Source organism: Pelobates fuscus, chromosome 6, assembly GCF_036172605.1.
Source record: "Pelobates fuscus isolate aPelFus1 chromosome 6, aPelFus1.pri, whole genome shotgun sequence".
NCBI lineage: Eukaryota > Metazoa > Chordata > Amphibia > Anura > Pelobatidae > Pelobates > Pelobates fuscus.
In genome coordinates this window covers 143622700-143649471 of record NC_086322.1, presented here as the reverse complement: position 1 = coordinate 143649471, position 26772 = coordinate 143622700, and the positions used below count along the sequence as shown (strand labels likewise).

At 42.4% G+C, this 26772-nt stretch overlaps 1 protein-coding gene across 1 annotated transcript in view; it reads left to right on the top strand.

The window, feature by feature from the left end:
• Window positions 1-26772, top strand: part of ARHGEF38 (Rho guanine nucleotide exchange factor 38) — a 92311-nt gene that overhangs the window by 26640 nt on the left and 38899 nt on the right. Inside the window, exons 2-5 of the mRNA XM_063458386.1 lie at window positions 10961-11148; window positions 13838-13961; window positions 15503-15650; window positions 21165-21182. Coding sequence (XP_063314456.1) covers window positions 10961-11148; window positions 13838-13961; window positions 15503-15650; window positions 21165-21182 — 478 coding nt within the window. The remainder of the gene's footprint in view (window positions 1-10960; window positions 11149-13837; window positions 13962-15502; window positions 15651-21164; window positions 21183-26772) is intronic.

Here is a 26772-nt window from a genome sequence, read left to right as displayed (position 1 = left end):
ATTGCTGTCCCCTCCACACATGAGGCAAGGCTTTATGTTGAGGGTAAGGAGGAACTGTTTAATGGCAGCCACAACTGGCCTTATATCCAAGTCCCCATGCAAGGGGTTTTCCATGACATATTCAAGGGGCATTCCCCACTGGATCTGAGAGGGGACTATGACACAAGTACACACTGTAATTACATTGGCTCTCAGGTCCAGGACACTCCCACACAAAACAGAGTAATCCCACCCCTGTGCCTGAGAGATAAGTGAGTCAGGCACTGTACTAAACTCAATTATCCCCAGGCACAGAAAACAAATTTTATTTGTACATACATTTAAATCACCCAGATCGGTTCAGGGGTTCGGGATTTCCATGGAAGTTGTCATTTTGACCAACCGTGCACATGGTCCTATGCCCAAAACAGTTCCAGGGAATCAGGGCTAACGGTCGGTCTCTCTTTCTGGAGTACAAAAGTACATAAATCCCATGAACTGAGCCTTTAAAAGTGCATTGGGCAAGGTATATTGCAGGGCCCATAGTCCTGAGGCAGGAGGCTGGCAAGCAGGCTCCTCCAGAAGCCCGTGGCGAGGTTCTGTTCGCCACAGTCTATAGGGTAATATAGAAAGTCAATGGTGTAGGTCAGGGGTAAACAACCTTCAGCACTCCAGATGTTGTGGATTACATCCCCCATAATGCTCTTACACCCATAATGCTGGCAAAGCATCATGGGAGGTGTAGCCCAAAACATCTGGAGTGCCGAAGCTCGTCTATGCCTGGTGTAGTTGATTAAACTCTAGGTAACTATTCAAATATTCACTAAAATGTGATTTGAGGGTATTAGTATTCTTTACAGCACAGGCTAACCAGGATATACCTTTACCTAGACCTGCTTCTGTTGAGAAATATAATGCTCACTAATAACACTGTGGTCTCCTGGGCAGCAACAAGCAGCTTCCTTTCTTCTTCTCTTATGCAGATCACCAATAGATGATTACAGTGAATTTGCTGACAATGAAAGAATTGGTGAAGAGCTGAGCTTCACGAAATATACCACAAAATAAAAGTGTGGTTGCTACAGTTATAGTTTCCACTTTAGTATGTATATATTACTTAATTTTCAATTCTTCACTTAAGAAGATATCATTAGCACTCTCAGAATTCCAAGATTACTGATAAATTTGGTATAATAGTGTAATCCACAGTCCACATGACTGTAAAATGTTGGAGGACATGACATCCTGTGTTTAAATTGCCAAAGTGTATGTTCTTGACTTGATTGGAAGCCACTAAGTCTATCAAGTACTACTAAGAATGCTTATATGGTTTCACAAACAACTGATAACTACCTGTGTAACTAAAAAAAAAACTAATAAAGAACAAATCATTATATTTACACAAGATTAATTTATACAAATAGTATCACAATTCAAAGACACATAATTTGGATTCGTCTTCTGTCGAATTTGGGCATGCACACCAATAACGCATATTTCGCAAAGATACCCATAACTGACACATCCGATGTTGGTCTGGTGACCACGAGGTTCAGGGGAGGTAAGTTTTACTAACCTTCTATGAGCCACCTCAGTACTCTACTCTCATACATGCGAGAGTACATCACTTAGGTCTATAAAAAATCCCACAAGACCACAGGATCCTCAATAAACAGAAGCTGAATCCACCAACCGTTATTTATGACGGCTGTTGGGATTGGACAAAGGTTGATTGCGGAACTCTGCCTTTTGTCAACCATAGGTTTTACAAGACAATGTATTCACAATTTTATCTAATGGTATCTTTGGATTGTGTTAGACTTTCAATTAAATTCCAACGCAGTCTTGCTCAGTATATCATAAAGAATACACATTTATGAGATACTAATGTCACGGCGCGCCGGGAGGTTTTGTTGCTTCTCACTCTCCGGACGCCACGTGTTTCTTGGCCTCCTGGGAGTGAGGGATACGCTTCACCTACATCCCAGGGGCCGGCTGTCTCCTCCACTCCTCTGCAGCATGCCATTGGCACAAGGCGCGCCGCTGCCTCTCCAGTCCCCCAGGCCTCATAGACATGCCACATGGGTGGCAGCATGCGGGGGAAGGTACACAGGCTCTGCCCGTCCACCAGTGTACCTCCCTTTGGCAGGCAGACTAGGTGGGCATGTATGTCATGTACTCCACACTGCTCCATACAGGTTATCCTAGAAGCAGTGTGGGGAACAATGGCTTTCAGTTTACAAACCGACATAGCATCCCACCCACATAGGGAGGTGTGGCCACCCAGTTACCCAGAGGAGCCTTCCACTTATATAGGCCCTTAGACCCCTCCTCATGGGAGGGCTCCCATTCCTGATTCAAGCACAGACCACCCTAGGGTATGTGCTCAGTTTTTTTGTTGTTCATCTGGAGTACAGAGTCAGCTCCTGACTGAAGTGAGTTGATTATCCTCACCTGTGGAATTCCCCTGAATCAACTCTTGTCTGCCTGGAACCTGCCTCTAACCTTGATTAACCCCTGCCACACTTATTCAATCTTGGTTAACTCCTGCAGTGCTGATTCAACTTTGGCTACCTCCTGCAACGCTGTCCCAGCTTTGATTTATTTCATGCAATTCAAATACAGCTTCAATCAAGTTTCTCTTCATTTACCAAGTGCTGGAACTCTGGTAATAGGACTTTATTTTCCTTACAGACTTTTATTTTATTATTGAAGGAATTGCTTTGTTTACACATGCATTGGGACTTCTATCATATTGCTTGTAAAAAAATAAAAACCTTTTAATTTAGTGACTGTGTCCATATAAAATCTCTGCATAATGACTTTACTGAGCCCATTCACCCCAAAACCCATGACAACTAAAAAGGAACACTTCCACTTTGAACAAGTACAAAATGACAAGGAAGAGGTGCAGGGGGGTTTTGGTCTCAAATAAGTCTCAATTATCCCCTTAAAACCGGAGGGCGTACTATTACGCCCTATTCTAAGCGGCTCTAAACGCCGCAGGGCATAATAGTACGCCCTCCGTTTTTTTTTTACTTACCCGGTCGCCGGCGATCCCACGCCGACGATCGCGGTTGGGGGGACTCCCAGGGAGCCCCCCCCCCGCAGCACATCCGTCTTCTTGTAGCCCCCCCGGCCATGTGAGAGTGACAACCCGTGCCGAAAGTATAGGGAATTTAATTTGCTAGCACTATATTTAACCCTATAACTTTCCAAGACACGATAAAACCTGTACACGGTGGGTACTGTTTTACTCTGGAGACTTCGCTGAACACAAATATTAGTGTTTCAAAACAGTAAAATGTATTACAACTATGATATCGCCAGTAAAAGTGAAGTTTTTTGCATTTTTCACGCACAAACAGCACTTACATGGACGATATTATTGCTGTGATACTTTTTACTGTTTTGAAACACAAATATTTGTGTTCAGCGAAGTCTCCCGAGTACAACAGTACCCCTCATGTACAGGTTTTATGGTGTTTTCAAAAGTTACAGCGTCAAATATAAGGCTTGTGTTTCATTTTTTTAACATTAAAATACGCCAGATTGGTTACGTTGCCTTTGAGACCCTATGGAAGGAAAATTACCCTTATGATGGCATACCATTTGCAATAGGAGACAACCCAAGTTATTGCAAATGGTGTATGTCCAGTCTTTTTTAGTAGCCACTTAGTCACAAACACTGGGCAAAATTGGCTTTTTTTGCATTTTTCACACACAAACAAATACTAACGCTAACTTTGGCCAGTGTTTGTGACCAAATGGCTACTATAAAAGACTGGACATTCCTCATTTGCAATACCTTGGGTTGTCTACTATTGCAAATGGTATGCCATTATGGGTGTAAATTTAATTCCTGGGCTACTATACAGTCTCAAAGGCAGCGTAACCAATCTGGCAAATTTCAATTTCAAATGTAACGTGCTATATTTGACCCTGTAACTTCCCAAAACACCATAAAACCTGTACATAGGGGGTACTGTTTTACACGTGAGACTTTGCTGAATACAAATATGTGTATTTTATTGCAGTAAAAGCAAACAGTATTATGACATTGACAGTTAAAATGTCATGTAGAACTAAAAAAATAAAACAAAATCAAAATCTAATTTTCTCCCATTTTTTTCATATTTAATTATGTTTCATAGCTAAATATTTGATATTAAATGAAAGCCCTGTTTCCCCTGAATAAAATGATATATAATAAGGAAGGGTGCATTTAATATGAAAGAGGTGAATTACGGTTGCACAGACATATAGCGCAAATGCCAGGTTTTGTTTACATTTTGTTTTGTTCACAACGTGTACATTTGGCTCAGTCCTTAATGGGTTAAGGACGACACTTGTATGGTGCAGGATGAGTTAAATTAAATCTTTATACAAATGTTATTTCAGCTGATGCAGTTTAACATAAAATTAATATTACACATTCTGCTTTGCCTCCAACTCAGTCTGACAGCTACAAATATCCCTTTTACTAGGCCTCAGGTATTTTAAACAAATCATGTAACAACACCCTTGTGTTTATATTGCAAATCTCATTATGGGAAGTACAGGATCTGTGGTGTTCAGCACTTCACCAAACAGGCTGGTATCACATCACTGTTGTGAGTTCTTTACCGACGTCTGTCACAAATTGTAGGTGTGTTTGAATTTAAACTTGAGAATTTGAGGTTCCCCATCATGGTATTTAATATACAGGTTGCTGACAAACTGGGATAAGATCAAATGTGAGAAGAGTAGATGTCAGCTACTGAAGTTTGTTACATTTTAGGAAGTTAATTTTGCCTAATTTAAATTAAATTAGCCTCCCAACTATCCCAACAGTACCTGTTTTCGGGTCTGGCCACAGAGTAAAAGGGTATCATTAGACTCTCCTAGGCTGTGTTTGTGTCTGTGTATGTGTCATTGTGTGTTTCTGTGTGACTGTATCCGGGTGTATCTGTATGTCGGTGTACCTGCATGTGTCTCTGTGTGTGTGTATCTGCATGTGTTTCTGTGGCAGAGTATGTGCATACCCACGAATAGAGAATCTAATTTAGACTTACTACCTGGCCTTAGAGTGGCTGGACTTAAAGGATCACTATAGTGTCAGGAAAACAAACACGTTTTCCTGGCACTATGTCATCCTTAGGGGGGCTGTCACCCTCAGGGTCCCCCTCCCGTGGCGTTGAAGGGGTTAAAGAGGTGCGCGTATTCAAACAGTCCATAGGAAAGCATTTTTCAATGCTTTTCTATGGACGTTCTGCACGCAGGAAGACAGCCACTAGAGGTTGTATTAACCCTGCTATGTAAACCATAGCAGTTTCTCTGAAACTGCTATTTACATCTGAAGGGTTAAAACCCGAGAGACCTGGCACCCAGACCACTTCATTGAGCTGAAGTGGTCTGGGTGACTATAGTGTCCCTTTAATTCAGCCATTCGGCCCATCTAGTCTGCCGGATTTTCTAAATACTTTCATTAATCCCTGGTCTTATCTTAAGTCTAGGATAGCCTTATGCTTATCCCACGCATGCTTAAACTCCCTCACTGTGTTAACCTCTAAGGCTATTCCATGCATCCACTACCCTCTCTGTAAAGTAATGCTTCCTGAAATTATTTTTAAACCTTTGCCCCTCTGATTTAAGACTATGTCCTCTTGTTGTGGCAGTTTTTCTTCTTTTAATATACTGTGATTCCCTTTATGTATTTAAATGTTTTTATCATATCCCCCCCTCTCTTATCTCTCCTCCAAGCTATACATGTTAAGATCTTTTAACCTTTCCTGGTAAGTTTTATCCTGCAATGAACCGGTTTAGTAGACCTTCTCTGAACTGCGAGGTCTCACCAGTGTTCTGTACAATGAAAAATGTAACCAGGAATGAGACATTCAGATATCAGAGTGCATCTTGGGTATGTTACTTTTATTACCCTATGTCAGTACTACACTGCAACACATACAAACACATCCTTACATTCTAAACAAACATACTCCATACAGAAACATGCTTAAATTCAAACACAGAAACACTGCTCAGTGCTAATACAACTTGCAAAGATGGCAAAGCATTGTGGGAGACTACCTTTTGGTTGAGAAAAATTATTGTAGCAGTCCCCTATCAACGTTACTTCCGCCTCTGGATTGATACATCTTTAGTCAGAGATAAATGTATATAAAATACTTACTGATAAAACCAGGGATAGCCAATGTATGCCATGCCATTTTCCACTACAATTACGCTATGCCAGCCTTTTGAGATCATTGTCACTACAGAGCAAGAATTAAGCTAAACCTCATCAGGTAACTACATCACCTACAATACAAAGAGTGAATTTATTAGCTACTCCGATTCCATCCAAGGTAACATCTTGCCAGAGACCTTACCGGATATACTGGACACAGTAAATAGAGAATAGTTGTGGGTGTGTCAGGTGTGTCCCCAGGTGTGTCCTTCACTTTTTAGTGAGCAGCTGACATCCTTTTGTTTAATGTATCAATCTGCAAGGAGATCAGTTGCATTGAGAACAGATGGGATGGCTTATCAAGGTGGTTTTTGCATTGAAAGGACACAAAGCGCAGTGGTGCTAAGTATCCTAATAGAATGTGATCACTGGCTGTCAGCCACTGGCTGTCACAATGGGAAAAAGAAAATAATTATTAATGAGCTCCAGGGAAAGTGCCCATTGTGTAGTTACATAGCTTATAGAAGACTATTCACTTTTAACTATTACTCCAGCCTGTACAATGCTGCAACGTTAACTCTTTAATATATATTTAAAGTTGAGCTGCTTCATTCTCCCCTGATCCTTGTTTTTCCACTTATCTCTTATGTTTGTCTTGTGAATATTTATAATTTCTCTTTCTTCCACATTTTCCTTCAATCTGCCCCCAATGGTTGGTGTGGTGTTCTATTTCCTATCCTCTGTTAATAGTCTTCTCCTCACTCTCTCTCCTTTTACTATTTTTTCCTCTACTTAGTTATTCTCTGTCCAGGGGAGGGGGAGTAAGTGGGTGCACGGGGTTCCCACAATCTGGTTCCTAATCTTGCTGGATGGCTGAATGCCAAATGGCCTACTGCTATTAGCCAGCTGCTGCTGATAACAGGCCAGGCATGGACAGGTAACTGACTTTTTGGATTTCCTCACGCCCGGACAATTCCTTTCCTCCATGTATTGCTCTGGATGTCCCAATGACCTCATATTGGGCAGACTAGATGATATTGGGCAGACTAGATGATATTGGGCAGACTAGATGGGCCAAATGGTTCTTATCTGCCGTCACATTCTATGTTTCTCATGCTGAGGCATGCAGGATTACAGGTATCTTGCCTAATATACTATATTCTCAAGACAAAGCTGTTAATAGATGGAAGTATGCATTTAAGTCTTTTGCTGCTACAAAAATAATTAAATAAATAAAATCTATATATATCCTGACTGTTGTAAATAAGTGAAGAGATGCATCAGAGACCTGAGAAGCATGACAGTAGAGACTTCAAACCAAAGCTCCAACAACCCCATACCTGATGCTTCAACTGCAGTTTACCCAGTGTTGAGGCTTTGCTGTTGGTATAGCAATGTACCTCAGGATGTGTGCATGCGACAGTAGATGGGTATGTAACATAGGTATGGGTGTGTATGACTGGTGGTGGTTATATGACTTGTATACAACACACCACCATTCATACACACTCCACTTTGTCACATACCTAATACAGAAATACATCTACTTACCACTTAACTTACCTTATACCAGTAATATACATTCACCCTTTGTCTGTCACTTACCCACTACTATATATATGAACCATGCCATCTACCCTGGTATTTATTCCTCCATATAAACATCATGTTCCTTGCTCACCATCCTCTCCTTAGTAGTTGTTTTCATCTTCTTGCCCTATTTTTTTTTTATTATTATCAAATATTCTAGCATGTGACAACAATCCCACTATGCTTTTTAAATGAGGTACCGTGAATGCATGATGAAGAAAACTATCCCTTACTCTATTACACTGTTGTTGCCTTATTCCTGTCCATACTGCATGCAAAGCTCACTCTCAAGTGCCTATTCCTTACACAGAGCCCTTCATTTTCTGTAAAAATAGAACACTCATATATGTGGGGGCTGTGTGATCTCCCTTGATTAATAAATCCAGAAAAATATACCAGGGTTCCTTGTCATAATGGAGAACACATGGCACGCTGAGAGAGAGGAAGATAAGGACATAACCCAAAACATAGCAAAGCATTGTGACACTCGGAAGTCAGGTGACTAATATAACAAGCATTTCTGGTTTATCATAGACTGTAGGAAAATGTTACCTCACAGCACCTGAGGCCATATGTTTCAGCTTTGTGCAACTTACTATTTCCACTCTGAACACAAGCTCTGATGAACAGCGCATTGCACCTGGCTGCCATATGCTGTGATTAGTTCTGACACAGTTTCTTAGTCTTCGTAGAATTTAGTCTGTAATTCAAGCGTGTAGACGGTACAGAGGACCGGCTGTGTGTCTTAAGGCTTGTGCATCGGGGCTGTCTCTTAAAAAAGGAAATTGAATTATTCACACCATTGCTGGTGTAACGTTAGTTCTATTCTTCATTCTAGTTTTCTTTTCCATTACAACACTAGTACTACCGGTACTGCTTGTTTATTTTTAGTTACTCATTTTCAATAAATATATAAAAAAAAGATTACGGGGGAGGAATGTTGCCGCTTGCCATGCAGGATGAATACCTGATTTCATGCTCCACTGTGCGGGTACCGGTATTTATCAAATACGCATAGTTTACAGCGATTAGGGATGATAAAAAAAAAAAAAAGAATGTCTCAAGGCAAAGCTAGGAGACAACAAGATAAGGCCAATCCATTTAATTTCTTTAACCAACAGATCTTCTGCAAAGCAAGGGAAGAGTCGGGACGCAGCTACCCCATACACAACACAGATGGATTATAGGAGGGCAAGCCCTTTACAACAGCTTTTCTGCAGCCAGTAAAATAGTCTGGAAAACTGACCAGGGCTCACAAACCTCACACGTAGAAAATGACAGCACCTGGAAACACGACTTGAAGAAAGCATACTTACTTATGGATCTTGAGATGATCCCTGAATCTGTCTCAGCTGCAAATCTGCCAAAGTTTGTACATCACCCTAAACTCTTACCAGACACTGTGCCAAGGGGTGTGCTACTCCATGCCCATTATTCCCACATCAAAGGAATACATACACATAAACGTAGTAAAATGCCAGAGCATTTTTCAGAATGACTGACTCCAGCATACTGAGGTTCGACGGCTGTGCTTGCAACGTGTTGTGTTAATTTTATATCAACATTGAATTGTTGAGTAAATATTTTATTATTAATATAATTTATAAAGCGCCAACAAACTCAGCAGCGCTGTTATCTAGGTACTGAAGTGATGTTGACTTGAGAATGTACTGTTATTAAATTGATATTGTCAGATATACTCCCATGTTGCATACACCTGACCTTGCGAAAAAGCGTTACAAAACATATCAAAGGATTGATCCACAACATACGTCATGAAGTCAATCATTATGTGATTTAGCGTTGATGGCCTTATGCTGCTTTCTTCAACACAGACATTAATTGTGTGCATGTGTTTGGGACAAGACTTCACAATCATTCCCACCCCAGTTTGTTCACTCATAATTAAGAAGCGCCATTGCAGATACAATTTATACACCTTAATGTTGTTATCATATTGTTAACTTCATGCAATATTGTTTTATTCTTTCCTCTGTATGTGTTCTTTGCTAATTACCTACAATAATAAAACAAAATTTTACAAGAACTAATTGCAGCGTTTATTACTGCTGTTATCTAAGGAGTTTAAAGAATAATCGCTCAAGAAGATTCAAGATTTCCATCCAGTTTAGAGGCACACCTAGTTTTTTTGGCACCCAGGGCTGAATATTGTAGAGTTTTACAAGCACAGTAGTGATATGTAGAAGTCAGGGTAGGGCACACATATGAAGCTAATTAATTAAAAATCCTCAGTTAGTTGTTTGCTAAAACAGGAACAGACTGCTTTAATAAAACCAGAAACACGAACTTTGTGACAAATCAAAAATGGTTGTAAAGCAAGAGAGAGGAAGTTAGAGGGCAGACAGTAAAATGATACCTACAGCAGTAAGTCCTCCTCCAACACGTTCAGATTAGACACTAGCTATTGTTGACACCTCCAACTTTCATCTCGATATTTAGATACAGACAGGTTACATGTTTCATTAAAAGAACAACCCCGTAAGGAACATGGAACATACTCACTGCAGTTCTGATCCGCCTAATGGGAAGTCATCATTACTTATGACTTTTGTTTCTTTAAATGCATCTCACTAAGGAGATATAGTGTATGAATGACCTCTTTTGGACTCACATGCTCTAATCTTGATCCCTAGAAGGGGACATGACACTGGGAATCACCATCACCACGACACAATGGTCCAAAGGTATTGATCCCTCACGGACAGGGCCCTCTACCTGTTTCATCGGCCTGTTCTTATTGTGTTTTCCCAATTGTACAGCGCTGCGGAATATGTTTGCCGCTTTAAAATTACCAGTAATAAATACATAAATAAATCCCTGTAGCAACTTAAGCTTATTGAAATTGTTATGGGGGTAGGAATGACCTGGTGCCTTCTTACTTCAGGGGTTAAACTTTTGGCAACAGTTTAAGCCCAACGTTAGAGTTTTGGCACTTCTGCCTCCCCCGTGTATCAGGAAGTTGACCAAACACCTGCTTGGCCCAAATTCAGACGAACTGCATTTCAGTACAAAACGTATCTCAGAGTCTACCCATTATCGCTAATAAACAGTTTACTCACATTTTAGCAGTAATTCACAGTCCTCAGCCTCCAATATGAAATTGCAGAGATGGAGCTATTATCTGCCACACGTAATATCAAGAGTAGCGGGCAATGCTTATGTGTCTTCATTACAATGTTCATTATTTTTCTCTTTAAACAGAAAAGATGGCACCAAATGTTGCGGCATCAGTTCCAACATCCCCTACACAAGACACAGAAGAGCTGAGACTCAGGAAAATGACTAAGAGGGCTAAGATTATCAGTGAGCTGATCCAGACAGAAAAAGACTTTCTGAATGACTTGGAGCTCTGCATTCAAGAAGTAGTACAGCCACTCCGTAACCATCAAGTAAGTTTGCTACTTTTTCTTTTGATCTAGCTGTTAAAACAACATGCATTAAGAAAATACATAATGACTGAAACACATGTATGTAAGCCTAAATCATAATACATTTCCATACATTGAATACTTAAAAGGACACTGTAGGCAGGAGAACCAATGGTGTCTAGAGCCTATGCCTACAGGTTGAGAAGTGTAAATACTTACTTTTCCGAGAAAAGACGTTGTTTACATAACTGCCTAAGTTCAACCTTTAGTAGCTGTCACTTAGCATCATTGCATCAATGTATCTCTATATGTAGATGCTGATTGGTGGAGATCGGTGATTTGCTGCGCATGCGCCCTAGCTTTTCAATGCTTTCCAACTGGGAAGCATTGCATTGGCTAAGATCATCAGGCAGGGCGGCTGAATGGAGAGTAGCACTCCTGGGGAGTGAAGGTAAGTATTTTTTTTTTAATTCACACAAGAGGGGCCTAATAATCCAAAAGGTTGTTAGGGCACTAGAGCGTTAGAAATTCATCTTTGTAATACTTATATAATATTCCTTTAATTAAGAACAAATATACCTGCAGCAACGTCACATGGAATTCCTTAGCATTTATTAAGCTTAGGCTGGTTTCTTATTGTGGGTTCCTTTTTAAGATGTTTTAGCATTATGCCACTCCAAAATACAAGACACGCTGTCATTGACTGCAGGTAATGTAATACATATGGTGTGTGTTCTTATGATACTAGGAATAGAAAAGGGTACTAATATACTTTATGTGTTCTGTAAAATCTACTTGAATGTCAAACAAAGCAATGGCCAGATATATGTTTACAGGACAAGTGGCACCAGTGTGTTGTCAGCTATTTATATAGAAATAGAATGACGGAACAATCTTCACTCTATAATAATATACATTTGCTATAGCTCCACCTACTGTCCAGTACATCAAATACACGTTTTATTTATGATTATTCTTCTCATTTTTGGCATTTATATAGCGCCAAGATATTCCGTAGCGCTTTACAATATTATAAGAGTGGGAAATTTAACAATAAATGAGACAAGTACAACATGCAAGAGAAACAGTAAATTGATGAGGACACTGCTCAAACGGGCTTACAGTCTAGATGTGACTGATGTTGCTGCTCCAACACCCCTTTCCAATAGCACTTAAATCATAATATGAAGCTTTGTTTATCTATAGTTTCCAACTGTATTTGACTTAAAAAGTTGACTTAAAGGAACACTATAGGTTTAGAAACACAACCATGTATTCCTGACCCTACAGTGCTAAACCCACCATTTAGGTGACTTGCACCCCCCCCCCTTTGGCCCCCTTAAAAGGATTAAAACTCACCTTAATTCTAGCACTGTACGGGTCTGCCGGCAATAGCCCCGGCCCCTTTGAGATATCATCAGAATTGCTGATTTTTAACCAATCCAATGCTTTCCCATGGGTAAACATTGCCTTTTCTCTGAAAAGGTAGTGTTTGCATAAAAATAGCTGAAGGCAATGATTATACTCACCAGAACAACTACATTAAGCTGTAGTTGTTCTGGTTACTATAGTGTCCCTTTAAAAAGAACCCTCCAAATAACATAACCAATACAGCTTTCAGGAGCAGCAACCGGAGGACCCCAGGTAAGAAGTCAAACCATTCTAATATGGTTGAACTACTTTCGATTGGGGTTTATCAGGGCACTTCTGGCACCATAACCACTAAAGCAAGCAAAGTGCTACAGCTCAGGAATTGCCTGAGGAGTGCATGGGTTTGGTAATATTCCTCCAACCTCAGTTTTGTTATACTTGTCTGTCGGCATAGGGGGAATACAGAGCAGTTCCCTTCTCATTTTAGGAGGTTTTCTAAGGAGCTGAATTTATCCAAGTTCCCTCAGACTCCGCTGGCCGTTTCACAGCTGCTTGATGTGGAAAGGCTTTTGGGACAAATTGCTGCTTCTCTTGCTTTCTCTTGCCTGGACTCCTACTCCTAGTTTTCACAGCTAGCCAGCTAATAAGACATTTCTCCTGATTTCCACCTGCACTACAGTCTATGTACAGATGAGTACTGACTAGGGTTCACATTTATCCTTAATGGAAGGTGGGGAGAGATCTATACCTGTTGTAAATCTAACTAAGTGCCCCATATTGTAGCTAAACATTTAAAACTAGTGACTCTGCCCAGTCGCTAGAAAAGACATGGGGTCTGTGAACAGGGAGGGGGGGGGGGGCATAGTCTGGTGCTGTAAATTGGTTTTGAAATGGATATTAGTGATTAACCAAACTCATCCAAACCGATGATACAGAATTGATCGGACTGACCAAATCGTGACCACATTTAAATCTGAGAAATGTCAATGTGCTAGAAATTCTGTTGTTTTTACCAGATTTTGTCCATTCGGACTAAATCCAGCGTTTAGTGAATAACCTTGTTAGTTTATTCAGAACTCAAAATTTGACAAATAAACTTTATTGCATAAGATTGAGATGTACTGTGGTACAAATAAGAAGGTGCAGCTCAATACCAGCATTACCTTTATTCCAAGGCTACGTGTTCAGATTAACAGATCTTGCATTTGTACTATTACACATAATAGAAAATAATAAAAATAGAAACATTTGAATTGTAGTGGATGTAACAGTGTCTATACTACAGAGCATACTATACATGTTTGCAACTCTTATAACTCTATCCCTTTTCTATCCTCAGTCTGAGCGGTTTGATGTGGACATCCTGTTTAGCAACATTGAATCTGTACGCCAAATATCAGCCAAGTTGGTGTCTTTGTTAGAAGAAGCGACAACAGATATTGACCCAGACAATCAAGTGCTAGGTACGTAAAAAGTTTTTTTAGTTTGCCATTTCAATTTTTAGCATTACATTCTGTGTATAGAAGATGCAGTGCCTGTCTATGGCAGGGGTAAGCAACTGGAGTGCAGAAGGTTTCCTACCCCTGTTCAATGTTGTGTAGTGTGTGTAGGGGATATAGTGCATATTGGTGATGCAGTGTATGTTTATGGGGTGTAGTGTGTGTGTGTGTAAGGAATGTATTACGTGTTTGATGATGATGCAGTGTGTGTAGGGGTTGTAGTAGGATAAGGGATGCCGAATGTGTCGGGAATTTATTGCATGAGTGTGTGCTCGGTAAGTAGTGTGTGTGTTTGTACTGGGGATGAAGTGTGTTTGCTGGGTAAGAACAAATGGCTAAATTAAACTGTCAGGTGCCTGTACACACAGAATTCTAAGGCACCCTCTGCACCTCTCCCTCCACCACAAAAACATGCAGATAATGTGAATGTCATTAATTTAATAACTGGACATTGGAAATACATATATTCAGATTTGACAACTGTAAATGTATATATGTATGCATGTGCATGTTTATACTTGTAAAGTATTCTGTTTGAATCGCAGAGTATAGTGAGTGTGTGCAGTTGTGTAGGCGCTCTGTGAAGGACAAGGATTTTTGTGTCTAAGAAAAGGATAACTGGAGTTGAGTTTAAATAGTTGGTATAAAGAGCTAACTGTATATTGAAATGATGATGTATTTGGGGAGGGGTCAATGGTGAGGTTTGTGGATGAGTCATCCAGTTTTGCTTTTGGGTTCAAGCTCCAGTTATTTTGGGGACCTGTACCCAGGTCTCTCCTTCACATTGCGCCCAGTCCTTCGCACACATACAATTTCATACTCAGGTTAGGTCTATTATGTCTATTCCTTTCTCTCTGCATCAATGCCTATTTTCTCCACTCTGCAAACTCTGCTCACACCTCCACTCAGTTCAGAATCCCAGCCCCTATAAACTTTGTTCCAGAGGTATCCTCCATCCCATTCTGATTCAAGCTCTCTTCTTCACTTTATTTCCAGGTCCTTTCCCCTCAGTTCCCTATGTCCACTTTGGTAGGTTCAGACCACTCTTCCTGGTTTTTGGTTACCCTGTTACAATCCACTGCCTCTCCGATGTATCACGATTAAAATGTTAGGTTGCATGAATTTGGCAAGACACAAGTTTTATTTTTTTTTATCCTGCAGCTAAATAAAACTGCCTTGCCCTTGGCTCGAATTATTTTAAATCCATGTATAGGTAACAAAATAGAACAAACCAGGCAGAGCTCCAAATCACACTATAAATCCTACAAAATGGAGACAATCCAGGATTACGCAAATTGCTCCAACATTAATATGAGTGTATGTGCTGCAATTAACCATTAGAGGTAAACTAGGAAATAGTGCCATGGTAAAGCTGAAATTCCCTATAGTATTTTATGAACCTGGTGGCTTACTACTGCAGGAGAACTAAGCTGACAGGCAATAAAGTATTAGTATAATCACTGCAACTATTGTCTTCACTAAGGTATTTATCTCTGTGCTTGCAGGGGAATTGTTCTTGGAGATTAAGTGCCCGCTGGAAGACGTGTATAAAATCTACTGTTATCACCATGACGAAGCACAAACAGTGTTAGAGTCTTATGAAAAGGACCCAGACCTCAAATTATACATGAAACAGTGCACCCAAGCCTTGAAGTGAGATGTTTTCAGATTCCTTTTATTTTCTCTAGAATCTTAAAATAATTGTCCATTACAGAAAGCACCAAGGGATATTTTTATCAAGGCATTCCTAAGGTAAATGTGGAGCAGTTGTTGTTGGTGATTGCTCCTAATATAGCATTTTAGCCCCAGAATTGCCTGGATAAATATGGACCTATGCTGAGCAGATAACACAGTGCTTTGTGAGCTCTTTTCTGTTCAAAGGGTTACATTTTAACTATAGCAATTGCACGTCTATCTTATAAAGTTGTGTCTCCTTCAATTAACTGCAACATACAATGCTTTAAGCCTGGCTATGTCAAACTAAAATTGGATGTTAATTAAAGTATTTAGGGGCTAAGCGAGGTGCCACTACTGCATCCTGAAGTCTTGGGTCCTCAAACTCTGGCCCCCCAGATGTTGCTGAACTACAACTCCCATGATTCTCTGGCTATCTATGTATTTCAAAGAATCATGGGAGTTGTAGTTCAGCAACATCTGGGGGGCCCGAGTTTGAGGACCCATGTCTTAGAGGGATGTCCGGTCACAGTTTTGGAAGTTGCTTATCCCAAGTACCTGTGATTGGGATGCTTTGTGATGGATATAATAAAAAAAATATACAGAAAATATTCCAGAGTTAATATGCCAACTAATGGCAGATGATAATGAGAAGTGCTGTTACAAATAGCATGAACACAAATTACTTTCTTTTATCAGGGCGCACATACCTAGACATGAAATTCCTCTACTTCAATCATGGATTCTGTACAGTTAAAGGGACACTATAGTCACCAGAACAACTACAGGTTAATGTACCGTAGTTGTTCTGGTATGTATAATCATTCACTGCAAGCATTTTCATGTAAACACTGTCTCTTCAGAGAAAAGGCAGTGTTTATATTTCCCCCAAGGGACACCTCTGTTAGCCTCTACTCAGATGGCCACTGGAGGTGCTTCCTGCCGTTCAGCGTGGAGACGCTGAGTTTTCCTCATAGAGTTGGGCCCGCCCAGTCTCCTTGACAATTTCAGCCAATCCGCTTTCCCTATGATTGGCTAAAAATCCTAAATTGTGATGACGTCAGCAAGGAGGCAGAACGCGATAGGGCCAGTGGCGGCGCTGGAAATAAGGTAAGATTCATTACCTTTTCAGAGTTAACAGGGGCCAAGCCACCTAAATTGTGGTTTTAACACTATAGGGTCAGGAATACATGTTTGTGTTCCTGACCCTATAGTGTCCCTTTAATTATTAAGATTATTTATTAAATATCTTTAGTTATTCACACTTTTCTGGATCTCTATACACTTTTCTGGATTTCTGAACTCCAATAATGTAAGTCCTATACTACTAGCAAGGCTTAAAATGTACTCCCAATGCCAGCTTGGAGGGTCCATGGCACACTCACCACAGGTGGGTTTCTACTTGCCAAGGATGGATTTACACTTGCTAGTGGCTGGTGGGCGAGTGTAAATTTCAAGACCTGCTCTATACTGTAAGTTTCTGTTTAGCAATGTAAAAAAAGTGATGGGATTATAGAGAGCATTTCAAAATGAGTGAATATTTATATTGATAATCCAGACACTGATCATATCCAGTCTCAGATAGTGATCACAGGCAAACTCTGCAGCCAAATACACCGGGATTCATTTAATAAATCGCGAACATTGGACAATTAACCAGGAAATTGCAAATGCTATTCTTAAACAGCCAGAGTAGAAAAATAAATCTCCTGTTTGCAATCTGCTTTTTAAGTCCCCAGAGTATAGTGGATAAATTCTCTTTTTAGTGAATAAACACCATTAATTCGGTCTTGCTGAATTGTGGAAGAACCCATGTTAAAAGAGAGAGAATCTTGTCTGTTTCACAGACAAGATTCTCTAATTTAAATGTAGTTGCTAATGTAAACTAACAATAGCAATCAACATATGAAACAATAGCTTTATTTATACAACCCCATGGGAGTGACGGTATGACCTTCACTTCAAGGCTTAAGTTGAGTTTATATTTCAGCAAGGACAACACACATACACCTTAGTTTGTTTTGATGTACACCCTCTCTATATTTATCATCAAAACACATTGATCAACAGCCTGTGAGGATCTTCCCTAAGCAAACAATCTGCTAATTTCAGCCACATCACAGGCATGGCTCTGGCTCCTTCACAGAAGTTTAAAACGCCTCCCTTTGTAAATATAAAAGGGGCTTCAGCCTGACACCGCAGTGCACTTGGTTTTGAAATCAAAGAATGCAAAAACGTTAATGATACTGTATTGCAGGCTTAGTGCAAAATATTAAATAGAAACTACACAAAATGTTGAAATGGTTATTCCTGATATATTGCTGGAGGGCTTTCATTATGCTTTAAATGGGATCCAGAAAGAGGAGCTTATGGGAAAGTAAACTGCTACTATATTCTCATGAAAATCAAAGAAATAGAAAAAGGGTGTTGTTTAGTCAACAACAATTAAAGAGACAGTTATGAAAAGAGAATGAGCAATGGGTGTTCCAAGTGCCAGGTGTAACATTTCAATTCATTTATTTTTTTACATCATTACTCCTGGTGAGCCTTTCTTATAAAATTAATTTTGATAATCTGAACAATGACTAATCACATTTCTTCATGGAGAGTCATTTTGCCTTTCCTTTGTTATATATAATATGTCTCTAATGAATATTTAGTACGTTTTTAGGTGGTCTCAATCAACCTATCAATATCCTCCGAGACATACCACAAAATGGTGCACTGACTTTTAAAAAACAAAAACATAAACGGCACATTCCAACATTTTCTATATCGGAACATTTATCAAGGAAAATGACTCAGGAAGAAATAGAGTGAAAGAGCCATTTCGATACAAACTTAAATGTTTAAAAGTGTTGTCCCCATAGTAGAACAGTGCTATAAACTGTGCGTGAATTATATAAATGATCATATCTATAATTAACCTCTCTGTAGTTAGACATGCAGACTGTAAAGTGTCCTTTGTGGGAAATCTTCTCTGTGTTCCAAAATCGCAAATCGTTTAAGATTTTTGTCCAATGTCTTCCGGTTTTCTGATATTATCCTGAGAACCTGTTGCTTTTGGACGTTGGAGTTCAAAAGTCCTTGCCTCGATGCCATTGTTATGATCTATACTGATTTCAATAAAAGTAACAAAGTTGCTGTGTATTTTTGTTTATTAGTTTACAGTTATTGCGACTATTATATGTGTCAAATTTTTCAAAGTGCACATACATTATTTCTGTATAATGGGTACCCTTAAAGGACAATTTAGTCATCCAGACCACTTCATCTAAATGAAGTGGTCTGGGTGAAGTGTTACTGGCCTTTTAACCCTGCAATGCAAAACATTGCAGTTTTTAGAAACAATGCAGGGTTAAATCCACCTATAGTGGCTGTCAGGGCCGGCCTTAGGCATTTAGACGCCCTGTGCGAAAAATCTTCACAGCGCCCCCCCCCCCCCCCTCCCCCGTCATCCATGTATGCTGTTATGTTTGTGTTGTCTGTGTATGTAATAGTACGTGTGATGACTGTGTGTGATATGTATGCTATGTGTGATATTTGTAATGGGTATATTAACAGTGTGTGATATGCGTGTATTGGTTGTATGTGACACACACACACACACACAGAGTCAGACGGCCATACACACACAGGAAGACATCCACACACACACAAGCAGACAGTCATACACACACACACAGGCAGACAGTCAGTCATACACACAGACACACACAGACAGTAATACACACAGACACACACAGAGGCAGACAGTAATACACACAGACACACACACAGTCATATACACAGAGGCAGACAGTCATACACACACACACACACACACGCAGACAGTCATACACACAGACACACACAGGCAGACAGTCAGTCATACACACAGACAGTAATACACACAGACACACACAGAGGCAGACAGTAATACACACAGGCACACACACAGTCATACACACAGAGGCAGACAGTCATACACACACACACACACACACACACACACGCACGCAGACAGTCATACACACAGACACACACAGGCAGACAGTCATACACACAGAGGCAGACAGTCATACACACAGAGGCAGTCATACACAGTCACACACACAGAGGCAGACAGTAATACACACAGACGAACACACAGAGGCAGACAGTAATACACACAGTGGCAGACAGTCATATACACACACACACACACACACACACACACACACACACAGGCAGATAGTCATACACACAGACACACACACAGAGGCAGACAGTAATACACACAGACACAGTGGCAGACAGTCATATACACACACACACACACAGTCATACACACACACACAGGCAGACAGTCATACATACACACACACACACACACACACACAGAGACACACACAGGCAGACAGTCATACACACAGACATACAGAGGCAGACAGTCATACACACACACACAGAGGCAGACAGTCATACACACACACACACACACACAGAGGCAGACAGTCATACACACAGACACACAGAGGCAGACAGTCATACACACAGACACACAGAGGCAGACAGTCATACACACTCACCTGACAATCACACAGTTACCTGTGGAGTTCATTGTTGAGGCAGTGCAGCTCCTGGTGACTGTTTGGTGGGGAAGCAGGGACTCCTTCCTGCTTCCCCTGCAGCCGTTTTCCGGCGCTTTTAGCTCCGCCCCCGCCGCACGGTAAGCTCCGCCCCCACTGCAAATTTTTTATTTTATTTTTTAATTTTTTTTTTTTAATCGGCTGTGCGGCCGCACGGCGCCCCCTGCTCCATGGCGCCCTGTGCGGCCGCACAGCTCGCACACCCCTAAGGCCGGCCCTGGTGGCTGTCATGACAGCCACTAGGGGCATTTCTGTTTTACTGACCGAGTAAAACTTGATCACATGACATGACATTGATTCAATGCTTTCCTATATGGGGAAGTTTAAATGTGTGCACTGTGCTTGCCACCACTGGCGGAACTACTGCGGTCACAGCTGCGACCGGATCCGTCACTCGAGGGGGCCCGGCCGCCCTGCAAACCCCTGCGACTCGGTGCCCGCTGCCATGTGTTGCGGCCTCGGCCTGTGCGTTGTAACTGCCGGGGCCGCATTAAAGGGGTCCATCGGGTGGCCCATGCTGTTTGGACCACCCAATGGCAATGAATATTCAGGGAGCCCGGTCCAGGCAGCATAACTACTACAGTGAGCTCTAGTAAGTATGTTGTTTAGTATACCCCTTTAATGATTTCCAACAACATATTTTAATTATGTTATGATATAATAAGTTGTCCAAAGTCTGCTGTTGTATGTGCTAGCAACCACAAAAAGACCATGATAGCAGTCTTGAAATAGGTAAATGTTCCCAAATAGTTGTTAAGAAAATTATGTTGTACCTTAAGTTCATTGTGCAATTGTTTTTTATAGATGTACATGTCTGTTCAATTTAAAGTTCATCCTTTTATTGCATTCATTTATTCTGCCTTCTTTTCATTTATTTTCACAGAAAAATATATGAAGACCAGTAAGTATTGTTTACATTTTTATTTCTCATGTTATTGTTTTTCTGAAATGATTTCCCTTTAACTCATTACGCAGTAGTCTCAGTAGTAGAAAACTTATAAGAAATGTCTTTGCTACTTCAGCTAACAACAGTGGTTGCATCTGTAAAGATACATGCCATTTTACACTCATTGCCATTTGCCATCATGCTGTAACTAATTAGGCAGGAGCAGGGCAATGAGAGCATTAGAATGCAGCCCAGCCAGTTAGTGGTGTCAGTCATGAAAACAGTTTGTAACCAAATGGAGATGGCACTCAAGGATTGGACCAGTTTTGGTGCCACTTATACACAGTAACACACCTCACACCTCTATCTACATGGATAAAGATACTAGACACACAAAGTTTTCAACAAAGCAGATTTATTGGAGTGTAATGGCGATTTCCTGAGAAATGTCTTTGTTGTTCCATTGAAAGAACATCTGTATGGCTAATAATCCCTTCTTAACGTTGGCATCAGGGAATCTGGATGTGTGTTCTAACTATAATTTATATTCATCTTGTGACTGTGGACCACTAGAATATCCTAATTCCTGTTTCTAAAGAGCCACCATGGCTGCCAAATCCTATCTAACTTCGTCCTCTGCTGAATATACTCTAAACATACTCTCAAATGTATAATTTAGTTGAATTCTAGTTACTAGGCTCAAGTAAGTTGGTACTGAGGATTGTTTCCATTTCAATGCTTCAATGCCAGAGGGTCCCAACTTATTTTTCCTTTGGAACCCTTTGACATAGTGTAACAAAATCCTGAAAACATGTTGTGCTGTAGTAGAAACCTTTTAATTAACAGTGTACAATGTTTTCTGTGTGTTTGAGTATTTGTATAGAATTTTGGAGTTTGATTTCAGGGGTGTCTTTGTATGTCATTTCTGCACATACACTGCCACATATATACTTACACAGATATACACATTAACAAACAGAAACACACATAGAAACACACGGACACATTCACACAGTCATATACACACTGACACACAGATACCCCCACTTGCACAAATATACACTCAGATACACACATTGACAGGGACACACATAGATACACACTGACACACAGATGCATACACTGGCACACACACACTGATATACTGTCACATACACACTGGCAGATACACACACTGACACACAGATTTACATACACACCAATACACACACTGGCACATAAACACACATAGATATACACACAGACACATGGATACACACAGCTAAACACACTGACACAAAAGGTACCCATACTGGCACAAAAACACACACAGGTACACACACTTTGACACACAGATACACACACCTTGATACACAGATACTCAGGGGCGGACTGAGAGCCATTGGGGCCCCCGGGCAAAATTAGATCCCAGGCCCTTTGAATGCACAAATATATGTGCATTAAATAAATGTTAAAGGATCACTATAGTGTCAGGAAAACAAAGCGGTTTTCCTGACACTATAGTGCCCTAAGGGTGCCCCCACCCTCAGGATCCCCCTCCCGTGGCTAGTCACATCCTCCCTCTCTCTGTCACTAGTCACCTCCTCCCTCACTCTGTCACTAGAGTGAGGGGGTGACTAGTGACAGAGTGAGGGAGGGGGTGACTAGTGACAGAGTGAGGGAGGGAGGGGGTGACACAGTGACAGAGGGAGGGATGGGTTGACTAGTGACAGAGGGAGGGATGGGGTGACTAGTGACAGAGGGAGGGGTGACTAATGACAGAGGGAGGGGTAACAATTACATAGGGAGGGGTGACACAATGACAGAGGGAGGGATGGGGTGACACAGGGAGGGGTGACTAGTGACACAGTGACAGAGGGAGGGTGGGGGTGACACAGGGATTGATTAGTGACACAGTGACGGAGGGAGGGGTTGACTAGTGACAGAGAGAGGGGTGACTAGTGGCAGTGAGGGAGGGGGTGACACAGTGACAGGTGACTAGTGACAGAGGGAGGGAGGGGTGACTAGTGACAGAGGGAGGGAGGGGTGACTAGTGACAGAGGGAGGGAGGGGTGACAGAGAGAAAGGGTGACTAGTTACAGAGGGAGGGGGTGACTAGTGACAGAGGGAGGGGGTTACACAGTGACAAAGAGAGGGAGGGGCGACTAGTGACAGAGGGAGGGGGTGACTAGTGACAGAGGGAGGGAGGGGTGACAGTGACAGAGAGAGGGGGTGACTAGTGACGCAGGGAGGGGGTGACTAGTGACAGAGGGTGACTAGTGACAGAGGGAGGGTGGGGGTGACACAGTGACGGAGGGAGGAGGTGACTAGTGACACAGGGAGGGGTGACTAGTGACACAGTGACAGAGGGAGGGTGGGGTGATTAGTGACAGAGAGAGGGGTTGACTAGTGACAGAGGGAGGGGGTGACAGTGACAGAGGGAGGGGGTGACACAGTGACAGAGGGAGGGGGTGACACAGTGACAGAGGGAGGGAGGGGTGACTAGTGACAGAGGGAGGGGGTGACTAGTGACAGAGAAAGGGGGTGAGTAGTGACACAGTGGGGGTGGGTGACTAGTGACAGAGGGAGGGAGGGGTGACCGAGAGAGGGGTTGACTAGTGACAGAGGGAGGGGGTGACACAGTGACAGAGGGAGGGGGTGACACAGTGACAGAGGGAGGGAGGGGTGACTAGTGACAGAGGGAGGGGGTGACTAGTGACAGAGGGAGGGGGTGACAGACACATTGAAATAGGGAGGGGGTGACACATTGACAGAGGGAGGGGGTGACTAGTGACAGAGGGAGGGGTGACAGTGACAGAGGGAGGGGAGTGACAGTGACAGAGGGAGGGGGTGACAGTGACAGAGGGAGAGGGGTGACAGAGGGAGAGGGGTGACAGTGACAGAGAGAGGGTGGTGACAGTGACAGAGGTAGGGGGTGACAGTGACAGAGAGAGGGGGGTGACAGTGACAAATGGAGGTGACAGAGGGAGGGTGGTGACAGTGACAGAGAGAGGGGGGTGACAGTGACAGAGGGAGAGGGGTGACAGTGACAGAGGTGACAGTGACAGAGGGAGGGTGGTGACAGTGACAGAGGGAGGGGGTGACAGAGGGAGGGGGTGACAGTGACAGAGAGGGGTGACAGTGACAGAGAGAGGGGGTGACAGTGGGAGGGTGGTGACAGTGACAGAGAGAGGGGGTGACAGTGACAGAGGGAGGGTGGTGACAGTGACAGAGGGAGGGGGGTGACAGTGACAGAGGGAGGGGGGTGACAGTGACAGAGGGGTGACAGTGACAGAGGGAGGGTGGTGACAGTGACAGAGGGAGGGTGGTGACAGTGACAGAGGGAGGGGGGTGACAGTGACAGAGGGAGGGAGGGGGGTGAGTAGTTCCTACCTGTCTCTCTTCTCGCTCTGGTCTCCCTGGCTGCTGCTCCTTCCCCTGCTGATCGGGCTCTGTGTGAGAGGAGAGTACAGGAAGTGATGTCACTTCCTGGCCCCGCCTCTCCTCATCACACAGAGCCGCACGGGACAGGGAGAAGGAGACCTGGCAGAAAGGAGGTGAAGCTGCCAGGTCTCATGTGAGGGTAAGGGGGGGATTTACAGAGCGGTAGGTTGCTGGGGCCCTGCGCTGCATCAGGGGCCCCAGCAACCTATTAAAGGAAATTATCTTTTATTTTTTTTGCCGTTCCAGTTGGAGAGATATCTGATCTCTCCAGCTGGAGCATGGCTGTGCTGCCGGGCCCCTGGCTGCCTCGGGCCCTCGGTCCATGACCGATGTGCCCGAGTGGTCAGTCCGCCCCTGCAGATACTGGCACATACACAGATACACACACTGACACACAGATAAACACAGATAAACACACTGGCACACACACAGATACACACAATGGCAGATACACAAAGATAAACACAATGGCACATACACACAGATGAACACATTGAGACACACACAAATACACACACTCACACTCAGATACACCACACACAGGTCATAATGTTTATATTTTGCACCCATCCTCTTACCTTTTTTCAGCAGGAGGGTAGCTTGCTTCGAGTACTGTTGGCTGTGTGTATGTGGTGGTGAACCTGCAGAAGCTCCACCGGCACGCTCTATATCTGGAAGGAAGATACAGGTTGTCACTTCCTCCCAGCATCTGATACTACAGGGGCCCAGTCACGGTCTTGAAGAGCCGCGGCTCCTGACCGGGCCTTTTTTCAGTGATACTAATCGGGTGGAACTAAGTGCTTGGGACACCCATTGAGCGAACCGTGGCGAAACCCCGATTTTGTTCTCGCGGAACCCTAGGGTTCTATTGAACACCAATTGGGAAACGCTGCTATAAGACAATGTGCTGCTAGGATTACATTTGCAGCCAAGCCTTTAGACTCAATAGCAGGAAGTAGGTAGAAGGATGGAAAGGGCGTGAAGCTGGTCTTGTTGATTAAATTTTAGAACAGGTCCACCGTGTGTGATCCAGCAGAAAATCTTTCTGTAGTAGGTCAGGCACTAAAGAGTTGAATAGCCGTGTAAGATATTCAGGTAGACCTTGTGGCAAAATCTCCTCCGCTATGTTCCTAATTCATATGTTGCCGTGTTTGTTGCAATCTTCATCGTCTGCTAATTATCTTTTAAAGCTTGCAGTATGGATTCCAAAGCATGTAAGCGTCCACTAGGGAGTTGTGAGCTTCAGTCCGCTCTTCAGGTTTTTTTTTACAAGGTGCACCGTTCGCTCCCCCATTGTGTGAAAATCCATCCGGATTTCACTCAACAGCTTCGCAAAATCTGTTTTTAATCAGGCTTGGGGCTCATGCAGCATATGCTGGATGGATGGATCTGTGGCCGGTGTCACTGAGGTTTAGAAGATAGAGGTGATATTGCTGTTCTCCAGACAGGCTGGAGATGGTGGCTTTTTGGCGTCATCTTGGGTCCTCATTGGAGGTTGCGAGAAAGGAGACTTGGAGAGCATGCGATTTTGCCTGGGATTTTTTCTTTGCTGCCCCTGTGTGCCGTCATTTAAGGTAAGTTGTTACTCAATAAGAAGAGGATTATCTTCTGCCTCTGCTGTGTAAAAAGCTTTTTTCACTGATAGTTTGGCCGGAGCTGCAGATCTACATGTTCGTTCACATTGAGCTCTTGGCTATGCCCCCTATATTTCAAATGTTTGATTCATATTTTTATACCTTAAGTCAATATTGGAAGAGATGGATATGGCATTGGTTGGAAAGGCCAGAATAGGGATTGTGATGAGGGAGTGTGTCAGGCCATGAAGGGACAGGCTTATCGTTAAAGTGGTCAGGCCAACTTTAAAGATAAGACCAGCCACTATGGCAGCCCCACTGCTGAAGTGTTCTGGGCATGGGCTTATTGTCACAACAGCACTTTAAAAAAGTGAAAACATATCTAACAATGTGCTTACACTGTCCTGCTTGGGTCTATTCATAAAATCAAAAATGTCTAAAAGTTTTTCTAAAATGATTTTTAAACGCCCACTCTTGCTCCCTCATCTCCTGATTTCTGATATGCAGTAGCCTTAGGAATTTTGTCTTCCGACAGCTGTATGAGTTGCTAACAGACTTACAAAATTTAGATCAAACTAGTCAAACTGAAAAAATCCAACTTTTTGCCA